General features: G+C 35.5%; 1 protein-coding gene across 3 annotated transcripts in view; it reads right to left on the bottom strand.

Moving 5' to 3' along the window:
- The window catches only part of CNTN6 (contactin 6), a 292,494-nt gene that overhangs the window by 186,012 nt on the left and 83,444 nt on the right, over nt 1–23,038 (bottom strand). For 2 of the 3 annotated variants that reach the window (XM_047754541.1, XM_047754553.1), the window contains exon 3: nt 3,114–3,119. The exons of the other annotated variant lie outside the window; for it this stretch is intronic. In XM_047754541.1, the coding sequence (XP_047610497.1) occupies nt 3,114–3,119 (6 nt within the window). The remainder of the gene's footprint in view (nt 1–3,113; nt 3,120–23,038) is intronic. 3 annotated transcript variants of the gene reach the window in all.

Genomic DNA, 23,038 nt, shown 5'->3' with positions numbered 1-23,038 from the left:
AAAATTTCTTTCTTTCTCTTTCTTTCTTTCTTTCTTTCTTTCTTTCTTTCTTTCTTTCTTTCTTTCTTTCTTTCTTTCTTTCTTTCTTACCAATTTCCCTTATTCGTTTAAGCAAGTCACAGATTTTTAAAATAGAGAAAAAAATATATATATAGCAAAGAAATTTCCACCTAATTTACAGGGGAGGAAAAGCAATTTCAGGGAAGTTAAGTGCCTTACTTAATAATTATAGGCAAACCTGTGTCTTAAATATCTGACTATAGATTTCTGCACTGAAATCCCACTATCTCTTAATGCTTAACTTTTGGTAGGTTTTATACAGGGGAGACATGCTAAACTTATTGTTTGAATGGAAAAAAAGAGAGGAAACTGCTTCATTAGCAGTCTTGGAGAATAAAGGAGAGCTTAAAAAATAGTATAAAGGAATTCCTGTCGTGGCTTGGTGGAAACAAATCTCACTAGTAACCATGAGGACTCAGGTTCGATCCCTGGCCTCACTCAGTGGGTTAAAGATCTGGAGTTGCCATGAACTGTGGTATAGGTCACAGACACAGCTTGGATCTGGTGTTGCTGTGGCTGTGGTGTAGGCTGGCAGCTACAGCTCAGATTCAACTTCTAGCATGGGAACCTCCATATGCTGTGGGTGTGGCCCTAAAAAAAAAAAAGACAAAAATATAGTATGAGATTACTGTAATAGTCTAAGCAGAGAGATATATCTTAAACTAAGGTGATGAGAATGTGGATGGAAAGCAAAAATAAGGTGATTTGTCAACTAACTGAATTTGGGAGAATGATTGGAAGAAAAAACATTCAAAATTGTTCAGAGATTTATTTTTTTCTAATAGATGAATAGAGAATATTGGTGGTTTTGTAGCTAAAAAAAAATTTAGTTCTGATTTGCAGGTGTTGATTTTCATGACTCCTTGGTGCTCATAGGTTTAGCTGTCTAATAAATAGTTGAATATACTGATGTGGCTTGGTAGTAAGGGCTGAAGTGTAGAGACTGACTTTTGGACTCATTCCACTTTAAGTTTTAATGAAAAGAGAATTTCATTGTAGTAATCGTTTGATGACAATACATTTTTAGATATATTTGAAATTGTTTAAAAAATGTAGGTCCTTATGTTTATTGCAAACATTATTTACAATAGCCAAGACATGGAACAACCTAAATATCTATCAATGGATGAATAAAGACAATATTTCATGTGTATAAGTATATACACACACATAATATACACAAGTACAAATGGAATATTATGCAGTAATAAAGAAGAAGGAAATACCAGCATTTATAAAAATCATGGCTATCTTGAGGGCATTATGTTAAGTAAAGTAAGTCAGAGAAAAACAAATACTGTATAATCTCATATGTGGAATCTAGAGAAGAAGCATTTGTAGAAACAGAACAGATTGGTAGTTGCCAGTTGGTGAGGAAGAGTGGGGAGTGGGAAAATAGGTCAAGATCGTCAAAGGTACAATGTCCAGTTATAAGATGAATAGGTTTGGGGGATATAATGTACAGCATTGTGACTATAGTTAACAATAGTTTATTGTATATTAGAAATTTGCTAAGAGATAAAGCTTTAAAAGTAACATACATAAAAATTGTTACCTACATTAAGTGATGGATGCATTAACTAAACTTATGTGGTAATCACTTCACAATATATACATATAGCAAGTCATTTCATTGTGCACCTTAAACTTACACAATGCTGTCATGTCTCCATGACTTACATATTGCCAATTGAATCTCAATAGAATGGGCAAAATAGTGTAGGTTCAAAATAGCGTTAACTTCAAACACTAATTACATTCAAGCCAAACTTTGACTTTAGCATTTATGTTACACCTGAGTAATCAGTGACTCTTTATTCAAATAAACATCAAAAGTGTGAAGAGGAGGAGTTTAATAGTTAGCTGAGTGGCCATGCTTGATATTTTCATGCAACAGACATTTGAAAAGATAATTATTAATTGAGAGTTTATTCTTAACATAATGCGATTGTTTCTGGTTATTTTTATATAAGTTACTTCTAGTTAGAAGGAACTAAATGATTTACATGTAATGTAAGATTAGAGCCCTGCAGTATTTCAGTCCACTCAGGCATATATAGTGACCTACTGACTTAGAAGTTAGGCATTAAACCTGTCTGCAAAGTATATGACATATTGCAAGTGGCACACAGATCATAAAGTAAATCATAAGTGTGCATTATCATATTTCACATTGTGTTGATCTCTTCAGTTTAAAGCCAAACTGCTACATTATTGTTTATTTAGATATTGGAAGCACCCAGTGATGAAGTGCAACATAAGCAAATTCAACCACATTTTATTAGCTCTAATTATGTGCTGAATCTTCTTTATATACTGGCAATACAAAAATAAATAAATGAATTGGACTCAAGAAGCTTATAATTAAAAGCAATTTTGGCATGTAGTAAAAATCAGGGACAAAGTTCAGCTTGTACAGGAATTATCTTATTTTATCCTTATATAAACTCTGTCACATATATTCTAATAGTCCTGTTTTGAGGGTGAAGAAATTGAAGTTTGGGGAGCTTAAATAACTTGATCAATAACAAACAGGTATAGAGTGTTGGAATCCAATTTTGAAACATGGCAATTTGACTCCAGAACCTATATGCTAAGTCACTATGTCATATACTCTGGAAAGGAAGCTGTCAAAAAGAGTTAAATAATTGCAGTGTTATACCAAAAGCACAAGCATAATTTTAAGGAAGTTCAGAGATGGAAATAATTAATTCTACCTAGAGGTTATAGACAAGTGACAAAAGATGCAATTTTTGAGCTATGTGTAAAAGAATGAGACAGAAACTTTTGAAAGAAAAGGGTATAGTAAAGAAACTCTAAGAAGAATATCTTGAATAAAGATAAGAAAATACCCATCACTCAAAAAATGTAACTAGTCTGTCTGGAAAGGAGGAGAGTAATGAAGTATAAGGATGGAATGATAGATTTACAAAAGCTTTGAAGGACTTTCAGTGATATGACTGACTTTTGAACTTAATGTGTAAAAGTTAGAAAACATTGAAGTGTTGCGCTTGTGGCATATGGAGGTTCCCAGGCTAGTAGGAGAGTTGCACCTGCAGCTCTGAAACTGCCAGCCTATGCCAGAACCACACAATATATGTGAGCTTTCTATTGCTACCATAACAAATTACCTGAAATTTAGTGGCACAAACCTACACATATTTATTATCTTATAGTTCTGTAGGTCAGAATTCTAAAATGGGTCTCACTGAACTAAAATCAAGGTGTTGGTAAAGCTGCATCACCTTCTCATGACTCTAGAACGTAGGCCTTTTCCTTGCCTTTCTGGCTTCTTCAAGCTGTCTGTTATTCCTTGGTTTGTGGACCCCTTTCTCTGTCTTCAAAGTCAACAACAATGCATGGAATCTTTCTGACATCTGGCTGGTCTTCCATAGTTACATTGCCTTGATTCTCTTCTGTCTCTCTTCTACTTCTAAGGATTCTTATGATTACACTGGGTTTAGCTATTAAGATCAATCTTAATTCTCTCTGCAACCTTAATTCTATCCGTTGTCTCAATTACCTTTTACCATGTAATCTAACATGTTTACAAGATTCAGGAATTAGGACACGGACATCTTAGGAGCTATTATTCTGCTCATCACACCCATTTTATAGGAGGCCAAGAAATGAGTTTTTAACAAAGGATGTAGTTAAGATCATCACATGTTAGAGAGTCTTAATGAAAAACAAGAACCACAACAAAGCACTAGTGTTCGTCATCAGGAAGTCTTGTTTCTTAAGAATTGAGACACAAAGGCCAACTTTAAAATAAATTCAAATCTGAAAGAAAACTATGGCATTGTGTATGTGGTACTCTACAAAGAAATCAGAGGGCAAAGAGAAAAAGAGAGATGAACAGCAGTAACAGCAGGACCTGTATGTGTATGTTTCAGTTTTGATTATTTCTATTTTTAGGTGGAAAGGGAGAAGCCTATTTGTAGACTGAGAGGCCAACTGAGAAGCAAACTCAGATTCTCTCTTTTGAACTTCTGAGTCTTTGACCCTATTACTTGCCCAATTTAGAACATTTCAGCATTAACCTTTGAAAAGTAACAGCGTGCTGTCAAGTACACAAAGCACCTAAAAGCACTTTCCTAAAATGTCCCCAAGTGAAGATGTTAGAAAACCCCTTGAAACCTATTATTATCATTGAGATATTAAAGTGGCCCTATTGGCTGCTCTCTGAAATAAGATTGTGTCTGCCTGAAATAGCATTGATTCCACATATATACCAATAACAAGCTGAGAAGAGAAAGAACATTTGGAAAAAAGAAAAATAAATAACTGAGGAAAGGACTCTCAAAATCTGTGGATGGCAGACCTGGTACCCCAAATGTATATTATTTGTAACACAGTGTCACAACAAAGCATGCTAATCTGTCAGTTCTGCTTGTACTTCTTGCCAGCCTATCTTAATGGAATCAGTGGATTTGGGGTTAAATGTCACCCACGTGGCCCCCTTTGGAAAGTTAAAACAGTATCTCATTCCATATATGTCATCTATGCCTTTTTACTTCTTCACGTTGAATTATATCTCTCATTCCAGTCACGTACTTTTCTTGCCCTCTGTGCCATGCAAAAATGCCACCAAATTTGTCAGAAAAGATTTGCCCTTTGTGAAACTAGCGTGATTAAGCTTTATCAGCTCATCTCTCTCTGGATGTTTGGTAACCTCATTCCTTATTACTGTCTCAGAGATCTTGCCTACAGCCAAGGGCAGATCTGCTCATTTATAATTTCCTGGTTCTTTTCAGCTCTTTATTCACAGATTGGACTGAGGTATTTGTGTTTTTGTTTTGCCTCTGTCTCCCTATAACTGTGAAACATTTTTGCTAAGATTCCCTCACTTTGGTTTAAAATGTATTTATTTAGAAGTAGATTTATATATTTTTCCAATTGATCACCATGTAAATTTCTTATAAATGTAAAATTAATGGTTGATAAAAACCTCTCATGCATTTCTTGTATTTGTCAATGTGATCTTTCTTAGCAAGAAATGCTCCTTAGAGTGGATGAACACTTATTCTCTTTATTTCTCTCTTGCTCCATCAGTTTAAACTTCCTAAACACCATAATTACACTAGAGCAAACTTGAATATGAAACGAGAAAATGAAATAGCATTCCCTTGATTCATTATGCTTTATTGTCTTCCTCCCAATATACAGATTAAATAACAGAGTTTACAGAAATGACAAACATGAGTACAAATTTTTTCTGACTCATAATCAACAATTTTTTTTTTCTTTCATGAATGGGGAAACTGGTTGATTCCCTCTGTGAGAGAAGCACTTGACATTTTCTGTTTACTCTTTCAAGGTTCAGCCAGTCCTGAATTTTGGTTCCTTTTTTCCTCACTTCAGTGTTTGAACATAAACAGTTTCCCCTGTGATGCTACATTGATTTTATAAATATGTTACAAAGTTGCATAGGCATCAGGCTTTCTCTTCTTCCTATTCATTTATTCCCCTTTCTTCACATTCTTTATCAACCTGTTTCCATGTTCCTTTCCAAGGTGAAAAGTTAGATAAGAGAAGGATGTCACAGATCTCACTGGCAGGGACTGGTGTGGATAAGTAGGAAAAATTTTTATTTACTCAACCAGTATTGTTTCAAGTTAAAGTTTTCGTTTCATCTTCATGACATTATTTAAATAATCGAGGCTGATTATGGAACATTTGAAGAAAAAAATACTCAGTTTTGCTGCTGCAAAATTAGGATATTAGTTCCTACAATTCGAGGCTTTTTTTTACCATAACATGTTGTCACATCTATGCTATTATTCAGTTAAAAATATAAGCATTTTCTCTGCTATTCATTAGGCCTTGTGAAATTTTATTTTTATGAAACTATATACTTTGAAATTTTCATAATAAATCATCATATGACTAGTATATCTAAATGAAAATGTTTACATTGTTCCATATTTTGGTTTTCTGTTGCAAAAAAATGCAATAATAAAGTCTTTTCCTATATTTACAATTATTTTCTTAGCATAATTTTCTAGAATTAGAATTAATGAATGTAAGAGAATGTTTAGATTGTTCTTATAACTATTGTTAATTTTTATCTAATTTATTCTGGTAAAATCACAGAATGCTTTTCTTTGAAAATTTTATCCCAGTTGGGTTTGGAAGATGATAACATTGTTGTCAATTTTCTGTTATATGTACTACTTAGTATTTATTATTTATGTTTTAACATAACTCTGTGAGGAAAATATAATTTCCCCCCATTTTGCACAGGGTAGAATTTGATACCAGTCAATCTAACATCAGAAGCCATGATCTTAACAATGCATGAGTATAGGAATCAGGCATAGAGAGGGGTTTTTTTTTGTTTTTATTTTTGGTTTTTTTTTTTTTTTCAGAAAGAGGACAGGGTAAGTAAATGCAAATGCCCTGAGCTGAGAGAGATCAAGAATTTGGAGAACTCTAGTAATTCTTGTCATGGAAAGATTTGACAAGACATGGGGCTAGAGAGATAGATATCCAAAATGACATCAGGAAGACCTTTTTATTATGAATAGTGCTGCAAGGAACATGTGGATACATGTGTATTTTTCAAGGAAAGTTTTGTCCAGAAACATACCCAAGAGTATGATTGCTCGATCATACGGTAGTTCTCTGTATAGATTTCTAAGGTACCTCCATACCATTCTACGTAGTGGTTGTACTAGCTTACATTCCCACCACCAGTGCAGGAGGGTTCCCATTTCTCCACACCCCCTCCAGCATTTTTTATTTGTGGACTTATTAATGATGGCCATTCTGGCTGGTGTAAGGTAGTATCTCGTGGTAGTTTTGATTTGCATTTCTCTCATTATTAAAAACAAACAAACAAAAAAGGCTTTTTTTTTTTTTTTTTTTTTTAGCCACCTTAAAGAATGAGGAACAAATTCTGAGGGCTCTGGGGGCCATCAACATGACTTAAGTTTGTGGTCACATTTTCAGTTTGAAAACCATGTCCAAATTCTGCATGTAAATGTGCCTAGAAAGCAGTAGCTGCAGTGCTTGCATTTAAGAAACCTCACAGGAAGTCCAAATAGAAAGTTCTGTCCACATAAGAAAGAACTAGATATAGGACACATCTACTTTTTTCTTTATTTGCTTATCAAACTCCAAAGGGGCCAAGTGCCTCTAGCTGCTTCTGATTGTTTGACCTTGGCTATTTCTTTGCTTCTTTGGCGGTAACCTGATTGTCCCAGGACAAAGTGTCACATATACTATGAGACTCAGTTCACATAGTGAGGACTAGATGCTGCTCCACAAAGAGAGCTTTATTTATTTTCTAGACAAAGAAACACAAACAAAATTCTATCAGATCTGTATGATAATGTAGAAATCTTAACTTTCTATGGTGATTCCAAAGCCTAGCAGAGAGATCAACTGACATTTAGCAAACATTGCTATTGTATATTGGTATATTGGCATTTTATCATTTCTTTTGTTTATTCTGTAACATTAAGGTAGCATTGGAGAAGGTGACTGTTTTGTAATCTTTTCACAAACACCAATAATTCACAAGTGCTAAGGACTTTTGTTAACAGGAGCACAAGTGACAACAGAAAAAATTGTTCAATAGGCAAAAAAAAAAAAAAAGGTCACTTTTGAGCCATGAGTTTGCTTCTAATCACACCTCTTAGCAGTGCTTCTCTCCACCTGCCTTGGACAACTTGTCATCGCCCCCGTCATTGAGAAATAGAATCAAAACAAGTGGGCAGAAGAGAGAGGAAAAAGAAAAAGCTCTTATTTAGTTATATTTAATAGCATTTTTCACATTTCAATTAGCCATTATTTTGGAATACCGTATATATGTTTCCTGGGACTGCCCTAACAAATTGACACAAATTCAGAGGTTCAAACCAACAATATTATTCTCTTACGGTTCCAAAAGGCTTAACGTCTAAAACTGAGGTGTTATCAAGATTGATACATTCTGGAGGCTCTGAAGCATCTAGAAATCATCCCACATCTCTATCCTAGCTTCTTAGTGGTTATTGGCTGCCCTTGATGGTTCTGGGCTCATGGATGCATCACTTCAGTTTCTGCCTCCAAATTCACCTCACCACTTCCTCTGTTCCTCTGTGTCTTCTCTTCTTGTAAAGACTGCAGTCATTGGATTCAGAGTCCAGTCAAAATCTATTATGATTTTATCTCAGTATCCCTAACTATTTATATTTTCAAAAGCCCTATTTCCAAATATAATCTCATTCTTAGTTTCGGTTGAACATAAATGATGTGGAGAACACTGCTGTATCCACAACATTTAATTCAGCATCTTTTTAAAGTATGTTTTGTGCAGAGCACAAGTTATGTAGGGGTTATTTGAAGAAAATTAAACAAAATAATTCAAAGCTGTCCCTTTTTTTCTTTTATTAGGGCTGTTCCAGATTTTTCAAACCCTTCAACACTAAAATAATAATTATGATTCTCAATGACCACACCTGTGACATATGGAAGTTCTTGGGCTAATGGTTGGAGCTATAGTTGTAGGCCTATACCACAGCCATAGCAACACTGTATCCAAGCTACATCTGCAACCTATGCTGCAGCTGGCTGCAACACTGATCCTTAACCCACTGAGCAAGGCCAGGGTTGAACTGCGTCCTCACAGAGGCAATGTCCAGTCCTTAACCTGCTGAGCCACACTGGGAACTCCAGAATTGTGATTTCATTTTTTTTTTAAGGGCCAGGGGCAATCTGATATTCAATATTTTCCAAACTTATTTGAATGTATATTATTATTATTTTTTTTATAAGAACACCTAGTGGAACAAGGCATTGTTATTTTTATGGACAGTTCCTTGGAAATGTTAGGGAAGACAAGCCTCAAATACTTCATGGAATGAAGCTAATTTCTTGTTCTGCCTTCCAGTATCTCTTGGAGTTCTGCTCTAAACTTTCATATGCATAGATTACATATCTCAAAAAGCCCAGAGAAAATATAAAAAAAACCCTGTCTGTCTTTGCCTTTTACTCTGATTTTCTGTAATCCCTGTAGAAGCGAAGTAATTGCTTTTCAATATGAGTTAATTGTTTCTTTGCATGAGTTGGGACGATAGGGTAGTTTCCTAGAATAATAACATCTAACATATAGTCAGCACACATTATAGAGCAAACATTGTATGAAATACTTTTCAAGGTATTATTTAATGTATTTTAATCCTTACAACAACCTTATAGCTATTAATATTATGTCCATTTGAAAGATAAGAAAGATGACCTTCAAATGACTATGACTTGCTCATGTTTACAGGGCTGATAAAATAAGGAGCCCACATTCTTTTCAATATTCATTCTTCCTCTCTTATTAGTATGCATTTCTCCTATTTTTATCGTGTGTGTGTGTGTTGAGGGTGGGGAGTGTTGTACACTTGACTTGCATCACCAAGTGCTGTAGATGCTGCTTTTTATTTTTTTAGTTTTTAACTTTATAAGCTCCTTAAGTTTCATTAAATGTGTGTAATTGACTTGGAGATAAAAATGTCCACTTATGTATAACCTCTTGCAAAGATTTGGCTTTAACAACTCAAACAATGGTACCCTTAGCAAATCACACATGCTGATTAGCAAGGTTTCAGGGATGTGTTTGGAATTGTTGGCACCTCTATCACTATTACATCTAGAAAATAGAAGAGGTTAGAGATAAAATGGTCCAATTAACTAGGAGCTACTTCAATATTCTCAATGACCAGCCAGTGATTAATTAGAAATAGGAATCTTGCTTTTCAGATGGCCCAGAGATGATGCTTAGATGTACATCAAGAACAATGGCACCAAGATAACTAAGAGCCAATTATGTCTATAATCTGGGAGAACTAGTTGAGAAATTCTCTAAGGCAGAGCTTGGCAGTAAAGAGAGGAATCTCTGAAAAGTCTCTTGTCTCAGAGAAGATGCTCCTGTATCTCAAGAGTTTTAGAAAATCTAATGGATACAGAAATATCAAAAGATTAATAATAAAATTAATAATTCAAATGTCTTGTTTTCATCACTGTTCTATAGTTTTATTCTCACTCAGGGATTGGTTATTCATAGATGTCTAGGGTCTGGGAAGAACATTTCATGGATGTCCTTTATTTTTTATTTTTTATTTTTATTTTTTAATCTTTGAATCCTCAGGATCTGCAAGAGTGCATGTGATAATTGCCAGATAACTATTTGGAGAATAAAAGGACAATAAAAATAGGAATCTAATAATTAATTGATTTCCTATAAACCCACCACTGAACTCTTTATTAAGTATAAAAGATGTACATGTATGTGTAACTTGGTTCCCATGCTGTACAGTGGGGGAAAAAAAAAAAAAAAAGGTTTAATCTACTTTTGTTTTAACTGTATGTTTTTTATTTTATTTTATTTTATTTTATCTTATTTTATTTTATTTTTGTCTTTTTGTTGTTGTTGTTGCTATTTCTTGGGCCGCTCCTGCGGCATATGGAGGTTCCCAGGCTAGGGGTTGAATCGGAGCTGCAGCCACCGGCCTACGCCAGAGCCACAGCAACGCGGGATCCGAGCCGCGTCTGCAACCTACACCACAGCTCACGGCAACACCGGAGCCTTAACCCACTGAGCAAGGGTAGGGACCGAACCCGCAACCTCATGGTTCCTAGTCGGATTCGTTAACCACTGCGCCACGACGGAAACTCCTGTTTTAACTGTATGTTTTTTTAAATGAATATGCAGTGAAAGCTTACTTTGTGCTAGGTCCTGGTCTAAGGGTTTTGAATCCATGATGTGAGCTTATACTTATCACAACCCTTTGTTCATTCAACAACAAATATTTATTGAGTGCTTCCCCAAGCCAGTTACTTTTAGAGACAAAGCATACAGCAGAAAACAAAACAGAAAACAAAACAAATAAACAAAAACCCCTTTCTTCTTCTGGGTCTGAAAAGAAAGAAGTGATAGTTCTATGTGTATTAGGTCATAAGTTGACTGGCTCCAGGGTAAACCCAAGTACTTAACTATAGAGCTTCTGCTGCTAATCAAATCCTCTATATCAACCACCATGCTAAAGGTTTTCTGCACCACATTCCATGTAACATCTCTGTGGTGATCACTACACTAAAGAAAGAAGATACATGCTCTCTGGATGATTTTTCAGCCTGAGCACATGCCAAATGCTGTTAAGCAACGCTTATCTCTAAGATAAATTCTTTCTCATTGAATCTCCAAGGTTAAGAAAGATATTTCCACAGGCACAAGCAAATTAATTTAGAATTCTACATCAACAATAATGAGATGGAGCAATAAGAACCTAACCTTTCATTGTGTTTTTGCTTTATGGCAGAGTGTACCTTTTCAAGCTGGGGAAAAAGGAATTACTTGTTGCTGAGTTTTGTGTGAGCTTTTCGTGCTGCTAATGAAAAAAAAAATCTTTGGCTGCTGAAATAATGGGTATAGGTTCTTTTGTGGAATTACAGGAAGTTAAAGTGACAAACCCCCAAAACAACATGGAAATAAAATTATACTAAAGTAGAACTAGAAAGATTCAAGAAAGAGATCAACCATCTGTCAAAATAGCCCCAGGGGTTGTCTATAAATGTGTACCTGAAGAAGTCTGGGAACACCCAGGTCATTTAAGGAGTGAAGAAACAAGATAGAACTAGGGTGGATCTAACCAAAGCTATGAGTTTTATTTTTTAAATATAAGTATAGTTTAAGTATAGTTGATTTACAATGTTGTGCCCATTTCTGCTGCAGAGCAAAGTGACATATGTGTGTGTGTGTATATATATATATGTGTGTGTGTGTATGTGTGTATTCTTTTTTCTCATATTATATTCCATTGTGTTCTATCTATGAGTTTTAATCTGATATATGTTACCATGAATAGCTAAAAATCCTATTAACAACATAGAGGTGTCTTTATAGACCCAGAAAAAAAAAAAGCAAAAGCAGTAAAAATCTGAAAATCTTTTTACAGTACTGTTTAGGCAGGAGAGATTATAGCATGGCTACTAAACAATAATAATATTAATGATTATGCTCATAGAATGTGTGTGCCAACTAGTGTACATGTTTATGCAGTAAGAGATTAAACTTGCCCAAAAGAATGTTTGCCCTTTTGCCTTAGGAGGTAATCTCTAAACCACTGGAATATCCTCTCTGATAAGAATGTTTGTTTATGTGGGCCCTAGTCCATGCCCATAGTTTATACCAACAATGTGATGGGTGGTACAGAGGGTGGGAAGTAAAGAAAGACTGAGCCCTGTGGTATCAGCTTGACCTACTGGGGGACCTGAGATAAGCCACATGGGCAATCAACTATGTCTACATAACTGAGCCCTAATAAAAGCTCTACATCAAGACTTGTTTGCTTCCTTGCATATTGCAATGCATGTCTCCTAGAAATAGGCATTCTCTGCACAGCATTACTAGGAAATGTGAATCTGGTTTCATTGTCATAACCTTTAATAGTGAGTATAGTGTCTGCTAATTTCTGTTTAGTTTTTCAAGGGAATTATGAATCCTAAGGGTGTTCTTGAGACCTCCTGAACTTGTAGTGGGTAGCAGAAGTGAGAGTGATCTTGATAACTTATGAATTTTGCAGATATTTTATTCAGTACTCATAGAAAACTCATGAGATTTAAGATCACATAATTGAGAAGGGAATCTAGTCAAAATATTCTCTGACATAAACTGTAGCAGTATTTTCTTAGATCAGTCTCCCAAGGCAAAAGAAAGAAAAGCAAAAATAAACAGATGGAACCTAATCAAACTATAAGATTTTGCCTAACAAAGAAAACTGTAAACAAAATGAAAAGATAACCTATGGACTGGGAGAAAATGTTTGCGAATGATGTGACCGACAGAGGCATAATTTCCAAAATATACAAACAACTCATAAACTCAATATATAAAAAAAAGAGTAATTAAGTGTAGACTGTTATTGTTTTTTATAATTTCTACTAGGTCTGAGAGAATAAGGGAGGCAACTAGAAACACAATGAGTAGTGTACCCACTTTGGCAAAATGAGGTAAAGTTGACCTGATACAAAAATTAACATAGAGCCTGCATAAGGATGACACAAATGTTTTTGGGGTGTTCCATGTTTTCTCTTTCTTTTTTTTATATTGAAAAAAACAATGAGAAACTACCTCAGACAATGAAAATGGTTTATATCTTAAGTTGTGGTTCCATGGTGAGTACAACTATTAAAACTCATTGAAATTAACACTCAAGATCATTGTATTTTATTGAATATTAATTATACTTAAATTTGTTAAATGAGTGCTCTAAGAAGACTAAATAATGATCTAAGCCTGGGGTTTATAGGGTTGATTGCCTCGGGTATAACTAAGGTTGAACAAATAGAGCACTAGCCATAAACTTTATATATTTATATATACTTTATATAACAGATGAAACTGCATTGAAAAATTACATAAATTGAAGACTTCATGAAAAAATGGAGGCTCAGAGACAAAACTGACTTTATAAATTGGGTAACCAGAAGAACAGTGCTAGAGGAAAAACTGAGAACCTGCTCAGATTACTTACCATATGCTAGGTACTGTTTTGATGTTTCACATCTCTTATGTCATTGATTGGTTACACTAACTCTCTGAAGAAGTCACTGCTGTCGTTCCATTTTTGTCTCTTTGAACAATGCAAGTTTTGACAAGTTAAGTGACCTATCCAAAGTTACGTAAAGCTAAATCTTGAAACTCTATTTCTGATATCAGAATCTGTGTTCTTGACAATGAGATATATTAATTCCATTTTAGTCATTGCAGGTTAGTTTAAGCTAGTTTAATTATGCATGATAACATTCAATGGCAAGGTGGATCACATTGGCCACTCTAAATTTAAATATGTCAAGGTTAGTTATAACAGCAGTATAGCCAAACTTGATTTAGTGTCTTAATTTGGTAAAGGCAGAATTTTAATGGCTCAATGTGGCCAGCAGGTGGCAATGGTATTCCATTAAGTCAATACAGCAACTTCAGGCAAATTAATGTACATAGAAAATATGAAGACGTAAAGAGTGAGGAGAAGCTGATTGCATTACTGGGTAATCCTTGTGGCCTTGACCCTAGATTTTTGTGTATTTGGCCTATCGGGGTATGCATAATTTGTGAGTTGTTCACATACCTGGGCTAATTTAAGTGCTTTATGGGTGAGCTAAGTGAAGGAAGCAATAATGGACATATTGAAGAGAGAATGGTTCCAGGCTGTCTAAGTTAGAGCAGTGATAGAGAAAGAGAGAGAGAGAAATTTGAGGGTAGTTTTGAAGGTTTTTATAGAGTGGTTGTATGTTGGGAGTATAGGCAACCAGAATACTGGACAAGGAAAAGCTTCTTGAGCAAAAGATAGTTATTTTAGGTTTTGAAAGATAGTAGTTTTCCAGGAAGACAAGGTAAGTATAACTCTTTTAGGAAGGGGCACTGCAAGTAAAACAAGTGTGGAGAAATTAAAAAAACACGGGGTCTTCACAAAGTATACACAGTTTGGTTAAGGTGGGAATTTTTAGTACTCAACCTGGCCATGCAAGGTTCTCATAGGATAATGTAATATTACATTATCATATAAGGATTTTTTAAGATGTTTGTCCATAATGAAAATATGAGGCTTTTAACAAAAGGTAGTGAGGACCTGATCTAAAAGGATCAAAAGGAGGTAGTAGACTGAAGGGTTACTGGGGATTCAGACTCTATGCTGCTGGAGAGCACCCCAATAAACTAAATTAGAAGTTAGAATGATGCTCTGGTTGTCTACGGTTGCGATTAAAATGTGAATTCTAGAGACCAGTGCTTTTTCAAAAATAATTTCCTTTCCTCACACTGAGAATGTATCCATAACCATGTTCTGAGATGGTTGAAAACAATGAAATGAAAGTAATACATATTATTTAAAAAAGATAAAAGGAAGATAAAGTGGTGGGTAATGACTTTTGGTCTTTTATAACATGTGCCCACTACCTGGTAAATCACTTGCTTTGGGCAGACTGACCCCAGAGTCTGAGTGTTAGAACAGAAGGGAGCCCCTAGGTAGTGAATCCAGCACCAAAGGTAACTGGTGGTTACCATTGGAAATGGGTTATAGTTGGTCCAGAGCATATTTTATAGACAGTTCAAGACATCCATCCCTCAAGCAGGGCTCTCTGAGGAATTTTCCCTATGCCTCTCTGTTCTAACAGCTGAGATTTTTGTCTGCTCAGGATGGGATCAGGAATTTCCTGAATTTCTCAGCTTGGTTCAAACATTCCTCTGGAATGCATCCACTTTGCAGAAAGCCACTCTGCATTTGTTCACATTATGGTTTAGTTCATCACCTGCCAGTCAGCTCAACTGTGCCTCTTCCCTGATGTCTGTTTGTAATCCTCCAAGGATTACACACCTATGATAGAAAAAGCAAAGAAGTCTCAAGGGAAGAGACCTAGAGTCAGCATAGTATGGAAAGAGATATTGTCATATAGTTAAGAGTCTGAGAGCCTGAGTTTGTTTCCTAATTTTGCCACTGGTTGTGTGACATAGAATAAAATGTCTTAGCATGCTAAAGTCCAATTTGTTTACCTGTAAAGTAAGGGGGTGGAACACATGCTGGGAGTCAATTTATGGCAGAGGTGGTATGGCTTCTTTCTATTCTGTTGGCTTGGCAGACACTATCATTCAATCACAGAATTCTTTCCTATGGAGTGTAGGTATAGCTTCAAAAGCCTTCTAATTGCAATCAGTGCTAAATGAAGGTGTCCACAACTAGTTGATGGGAGTTAATACGGAGGAGACGATGTACTACCAATTCAGGTTTAGATAATCTGAATTTCCTGGTTCTAGCAGTCTGCAGCTGTTACATGGATTGTTTCATATATCCTGTCCTTAAACAAATTCTAAATGTGTGCCGGAATGCCCAAGCATGGTAGGCACTTGTAAGGATGCAGAAAGGAACTAGAGAAGTCTTAACCTAAAAGGACTTAGAGTTGAGCAGATGTGATGCTGTTAGATGATGCCTGTACATACATTTATACAAAACAAAGTAGACAGTGATGACTGCAATGAAGGATGTTCAGATGTGAGATTTGGTGTGTGTGTGTGTGTGTGTGTGTGAGCATGTGTGTGAGCGTGTGTGTATTTTAGGAGAAGGAGAGGAAAGAGTTCATAGGAAACTGTGATTCAGGTACTGTGTTTTTCTTCTGATACCAAAAATCATAAGTGTGGGTCACAGGGCTGTTCTGAAATATTGGTGGATACAATAGATTCCGGTATAATATGTCAGCTCTAGCTACATTTGGCTACATGGCAGTCACCGCATGCTGAGTCTTGTCTTTTTCAGCAAACAACTTTTTCAGCCTCTTCTCAATTCACTTGTGGACATTTACATGCCAAAGGTGAAGCTCCTGCCAGATCTGTGATAAAATCATATGAAGTGGCTCAAGACTATTCTAGTCAGATAAGCAATCACATCTGTACAGGGGAGAAAAAAAGAAGCAGCAGCCATATCCTAATTACTAGGGGATTGGATCAATAAAGGAAAACTGAATTGAACATTTTTCATACAACGGTAGTAACAATTTCATATATATTTCAGTGGAAGCTTAGGAGGAAGCCTGTTATTCTCCAGGGAGTAATTGAATGTTCCCTTTCTTTATATTTAAATTAAGAATATTCAATATATTTTGGGCCATTATTTATCTTGGTCATTGACAATATTTATTTTTGAGATTATAATATATAGTCATTTCTCATTTTTAATGTTTTGGTCTATTGAAATAGAATTTTTAAAAATTCAAATAATTTGTCTTTTAAATAAATTCAGTCCTCAGAGCATATAGAGAAAATGTATAATGAGATGGCTAGTTTTGTATATCTAGTAATCTTTAAAATTTTTTCTAATGTTATTAAAATGTAAACTTAAAATATGTTATTATAATTATCAACCTCTGCAACTTCCAAAGGGTTGAAATTCTTGCTAATTCCACAGGGTTCAATAAATGAATGCTCAGTTTTTGATGTAAAATATTCTTTTTGGTTGGGTGGGTGGGTGGGTTATGAGAAGTGGTATAAGAATTCTTTCAGTCACTTCTGCAGATTAGGAGGGGAAATGTCATAGATGAAGACATGAAAAAATTGCTGAGACCTGAGTTTTGAGAGCACAGATCAGCTACTGAGTTTAGGAAGACTGAGTCCTTCCTACTTTGAGGTGGGGAACACTGTTTTTCAATTGCTATCCAGCATTACTTGACAATTTACATTGGATTATTGGGTCATTATTAATGATTTTGCATTTTTTATGTCTGTGGTAGGATAGACTGTGAATTATGGGCACTTAGGGAGATGAAGAAGAGAGGAAGGAAGTTTGGTGGAGGTGGGTTACACAAGAGATAAGCGTTGTCCATTTAAGGAGGTGGTACAGTGTTTGGCTTTTAATTTTAAAAGTGCAGGGAGAATTGAGGTAAGGGCCATTGTAGAAGGATACAGGTACCTCATGGAATAAGATATGGGCTGCTCTTACCAATCCTGCAGACTTTGTGTTTTAAAAACAGCCACATATGGTTGATGTCAGAGAATGTTTGCCTATGTTCTCTTCTAGGAGTTTTATGGGATCTTGTCCTATGTGATCTTTAAGACTTTTTGAGTTTATTTTTGTGCATTGTATGAGAGTGTGTTCCAGTTTCATTGATTTACATGCAGCTGTACAGTTTTCCCAGCCCCACTTACTGAAGAGACTGTCTTTTTCCCACTTTATATTCTTGGCTCTTTTGTCAAAGATTGATTGACCATAGGTGTCTGGGTTTATTTCTGGGTCCTCTATTCTATTCCATTGGTCTGTATGTCTGTTTTTGTACCAATACTACACTGTCTTGATTTCTGTAGCTTTCTAACATTGTCTGGAGTCTGGGAGAGTATGCCTCCTGCTTGATTTTTTTCCCCCCTCAGGAGTGCATTGGTGATTTTGGGTCTTTTATGGTTCCATATACATTTTTGGATTGTTTGTTCTAGTTCTGTGAAAAATGTCATGGGTAGTTTGATAGCGATTGCATTGAATATGTAGATTGCTTTGGGTAGTATGGCCATTTTAACAATATTAATTATTCCAACCCAGGAGCATAGAATATCTTTCCATTTCTTTGAATCCTCTTTAATTTCCTTGATTAATCTTTTATGGTTCTCAACATATAAATCTTTCACCTCCTTAGTCAGGTTTATTCCTAGGTATTTAATCTTTTTGGGTGTGATTTTAAAAGGTATTTTATTTTTATATTCTTTTTCTAATATATCATTGTTACTATACAGAAATGCAACTGATTTCTGAATGTTAATATTGTATCCTGCTACTTTGCTGAATTTGTTGATCAGTTCCAGTAGTTTTTGTGTGGAGTCCTTAGGATTTTCTATATACAGTATCATGTCATCTGCAAGGAGTGACAGTTTTACCTCTTCTCTTCCAATTTGTATACTCTTTATTTCTTTTATTTGTCTGACTGCTGTGGCTAGCACTTCCAGTACTATGTAGAATAAAAGTGGTAATAGTGGGCATCCTTATCTTGTTCCAGATTTTATTGGGAAGGATTTCAGTTTCTCTAAGTTGAGTGTTATATTTACTGTGAGTTTGTCATAAATGGCTTTTATTATGTTAAGGTATGTTCTCTCTATAGCCAGTTTGGTAAGAGTTTTCATCATGAATGGATTTTGGATTCTGTCAAATGCTTTTTCTGCATCTATGCCATATAAATGTTTTCTTAGCTCAGTCTCCCAAGGCAACAGAAGTAAAAGCAAAAATAAACCAATGGGACTTGACAAGCTTTTGTACAGCAAAGGAAACCATTAAAAAAAACCAAAAAGACAGCCAATGGAATAAGAGAAAATAGTTTCAAATGATGCAACTGGCAAGGGCTTAATCTCTAAAATATACAAACAACTTATAGAACTCAACAGCAGTAAAATAAAATGAAATAAAATAAAATAAAATAAAATAAAATGAAATAAAATAAAATAAAATAAACAACCCAATTGCAAAATGGGCAGAAGAACTGAATAGACATTTTTGGGAAGATATACAGATGGCCAACAGGCACATGAACAAATGCTCTATATCACTGATTATTAGAGAAGTGCAAATCAAAACTACTATGAGGTACCACCTCACACCAGTCAGAATGGCCTCATAAGTCAACGAATAACAAATACTAGAGAGAGTGTGGAGAAAAGTTTATCCTCCTACACTGTTGGTGGGAATGTAGATTGGTACAACCACTATGGAAAACAGTTTGGAAAACTAAATATAGAACTACCATATGATCCAGCAATCCCACTCTTGGGCATGTATCTGGACAAAACTTTCCTTGAAAAAGACACATGCACCCGCATGTTCATTGCAGCAATATTCACAACAGCCAAGACATGGAAACAATCTAAATGTCCATCAACAGACAAATGGATTAAGAAGGTGCTGTATATATACACAATAGAATTCTGCTCAGCCATAAAAAAAAGAGCAAAATAATGCCATTTGTGGCAACATGGATGGAACTAGAGACTCTCATACTAAGTGAAGCAACTCAAAAAGAGAAAGACAAATACCATATGATGTCACTTACATCTGGAATCTAATACATGTCACAAATGAAACTACCTACAGAAAAGAAACAAACTCATGGACTTGGAGACCAGTGTGGTTGCCAAGGGAGAGGGAGAGGGAGAGGGAATGGGATGGACTGGGAATTTGTGGTTAATAGATGCAAACTGTTGCATTTGGAGTGGATAAACAATGAGATCCTGCTGTATATAGTGCATGGAACTATATCTAGTCACTTGTGATGGAATATGATGGAGGATAATGTGAGGAAAATAATGTATATATATATTCAACTATATTATGAAACATAAAAACCTTTTTTAAAAAATAAAGCAAAACCAATAGAGGTGGAATAAAGCTTTCTGTGGAATAAAAATACATACGTACATACATACATACATATATACAACCACATAACAGGATCTTTACAATTCAGCTCCCCCGTGACTTAAACAGGGGTAGGACCAGCTTCATGGGTGTCTGAGCTGTGCAGCCACACATATACGCCATGCTTATTAGGACCCCATACCATAATTTATGTATTTTCCTTTTTCCCTTGGCTTACAAATTATGTAGTCAATACTGAGTGAGAGCTTGTGAATCCTTAGATCACCCACCATCTATACTGCTGTCCCCAGGAAAACTTCAGGGATGTGAACTGGAGATTGGCACTTGCCCTCTGTCTCTACATGGATTGAATCATGAGATACTGCAGTGGCTGACCCTCAACACCCCCTGAAAGGAGCTAAGGGTGGAGATCAGGAGTGAGGGTACCTATGCTCTGGGAAAACTGGCAGAATAGGTCTTCAGATCATTAGGTATTTTCAGGAGATGATTTTACAAGCCCATTTCTTTCATCTCCTAATATACAGAAAAGCCTAAAATCCTTCATGGTGACATCTTCTCCTTGAGACTAGCAGTAACCTTCACAAGACTAGCATCAACCTTCTCTAAAATGTGTGCTTAGTTGCATATACCTCCCCACTCACCAAAATCATACATGTACTGACATTCCCCCTCCCTCTTTGGAGCTGTATTTCATAGCTATCTGAAATGCTGCCTCCAAGGCTGCAGTCCTCATTTTTCCCCGAATAAAATGTAACTCTCAACTTTTAGGTTCGGTATATATTTTTAAGTAAGGTAAAACTCAGAAACTTCATAGACTAGAGGAAAGTGCTTATACTTATGGAATAACATAGACTCCAAATTATGGGAAACAAAGCATTTATAGCCTGTCACACTGGCCTATAGCTGTGTATGTAAACACTGTGCTTTCTATAAAAGGGCAAATGAAAACTGTGCCCAGGGAGAAGAACTTTTGTGCAACAGACACACACTGTAATTATTTCATCCTTGTTGGCTTCTATATACTCAAAGGAGTGTAAAGCAAGAGGTGAAGGTGCAGGAAAGAAAAAAAAATGACACATATATAGTTGGAACTGATGTTGGTTACCAAAAAAGTGCTTTCTTACACATCAGGCAGTTTTTTGAGCTTGCTTAGCTCCCAATGGAAGGTTTTCACTTTAGAGGGCAATTGACTATTGGAATTGATCAGTGGGAAGCCTATGAATTGTGAAAACAACAACAACAAAGACTTTTGCAAGTATTCTATATAGATAAAATAGGTAAAAATCCTCACACTGGAGGCATTTATGAGGACACACTGGCCTTGCCTCTTTACCTCCTGTTTCCCCTAATTGGCTTCACTCCTCAACTTCTCTTTCCATTTAGGCAACATAAAATAGACCTTTATAATAGATGACTAGGTTTCTTTTATAAGTGTATTTGGGCAGGGAGAATGGGGAGAAATCATACTGAAAAGGGCTATTTATTATACATATTTTTCCCTCCTATTTATTAAAATACACACACACATACACACACACACACACACACACACACTCACATGAATACAAAGGTGTGACTTCGAAAAGGCTTCTAAGTGTGGCAGACACTTAGACACTATAAAAGGGCTCCAGCTGTAAAAGGTCTCCAGCCAACTAGATGAAGCAGCATTCTTCACCATGGCCACGTTCAGGCTGTCTTTCCATCCAGAAGGCTAAATTAGGAGTTAAGATTTGCCGATGTAGCTTTTCATTCCACAAATAAAAGATGAAAGAGCCCTACCTCCCAGGAAATGTTAAAGAAAACACTTCAGTGGAAGGCAGAGGAGCTAAATGACTTGCATTTAGATTTAATTTTGCCAGTTAGTCCATAGGACTCAATATTTTGGTCCTTCTAAATTCCTTTCAAATTAAAGATATTTTTGTGCATGTTTCCCCAAACAGTCAAAATGAAACAGGCCATTTTTCTTTCCTAGGTAATTTTGAGAGAGTAACTGAAATATGTGGAGCCCTCTGTGAAAATTGGGTTTACAGTCACATGAATGTCTGAAGGTATGTGATATTTTCATATATAAACGTAGATCTACAAATCTCTTTTCAAAGCATAGATAACCCTTCAGTAACATCAGTAATCTCTGTGGTTCAATGATGACACCCTTTGGGGTATGGCTCAGAATGAGCCACTGATTCATAGAAATAGTTCTTTTTTTGAGATTTTCCTATCTTCTACTATCTTTCAGTTTCTTCAATATACTACTAACATATATGCAAAATCTTATCTTCCATATTAAACAATAAACATTTCCATCTCAAAAGTCATATCCTCTTTCCTTTTATAGTCCTCATATTATTTGATTCAGTGTCTTGAAATTGATACATGAATCAATTCATATTCATTTAATGAAGGTAAGTAACAAAGCCCTAAAATTTATTGATAAGATGACATCTGTCTCTAGAAACTAAAAAAATAGCAATAATTAAAAAAATTACATAGTTCATAATAGGTGCAAGGCACTACTTTAATTTATATAATCCTTATAAAACTTCATGAGATGTCATAATTAATAGCTCAGTGTTAAAGATAAGAATAGTGAGATACAGAGATTAAGTAATTTATTCAAGTTGGCAGAGTGGCAGAGCAAGGATTTGAACCAATGCAGCCTTCAGGCTGTGCTCTTAATTACTATACTATATATAGCTTTCCTAACAGATAATATTTATTGTGTCTGTTGTAAGTGCTTTACATGCACTAATTCACTTGTATCATAAATTCTACTTACAGAAGCTGGCTATATGCCAAGATGGGATATATTAGCACTTTAACCAGCCTTTAACAATGCTAAACATAGACTGAGAATTCCATACCTGTGTGGTTTTATTCTAATGCAAACTTATCAAGACGTGGATTGGAAAAATCAAAGGGTTCCCAAGATCCTTTTAGAGTGTTTATGTGGTATCTTTTTTAGAAACCAAAGAAAATGTTTTGTAGTTGTTTTGTTCTTTTTCACTTTGCATGTTTTATAGACATTGTTTTTAAACACATGATATTCATTGTATTTAAATCCCTAGTGTTTTACTTTAGTTTTTACTACAGTAAAGAAATCATGGATC

The sequence above is a fragment of the Phacochoerus africanus genome, chromosome 1, assembly GCF_016906955.1.
Source record: "Phacochoerus africanus isolate WHEZ1 chromosome 1, ROS_Pafr_v1, whole genome shotgun sequence".
Classification (NCBI taxonomy): domain Eukaryota; kingdom Metazoa; phylum Chordata; class Mammalia; order Artiodactyla; family Suidae; genus Phacochoerus; species Phacochoerus africanus.
The sequence above is the reverse complement of the archived record's forward strand: the minus strand, read 5'-3'. Positions and strand labels throughout refer to the sequence as shown.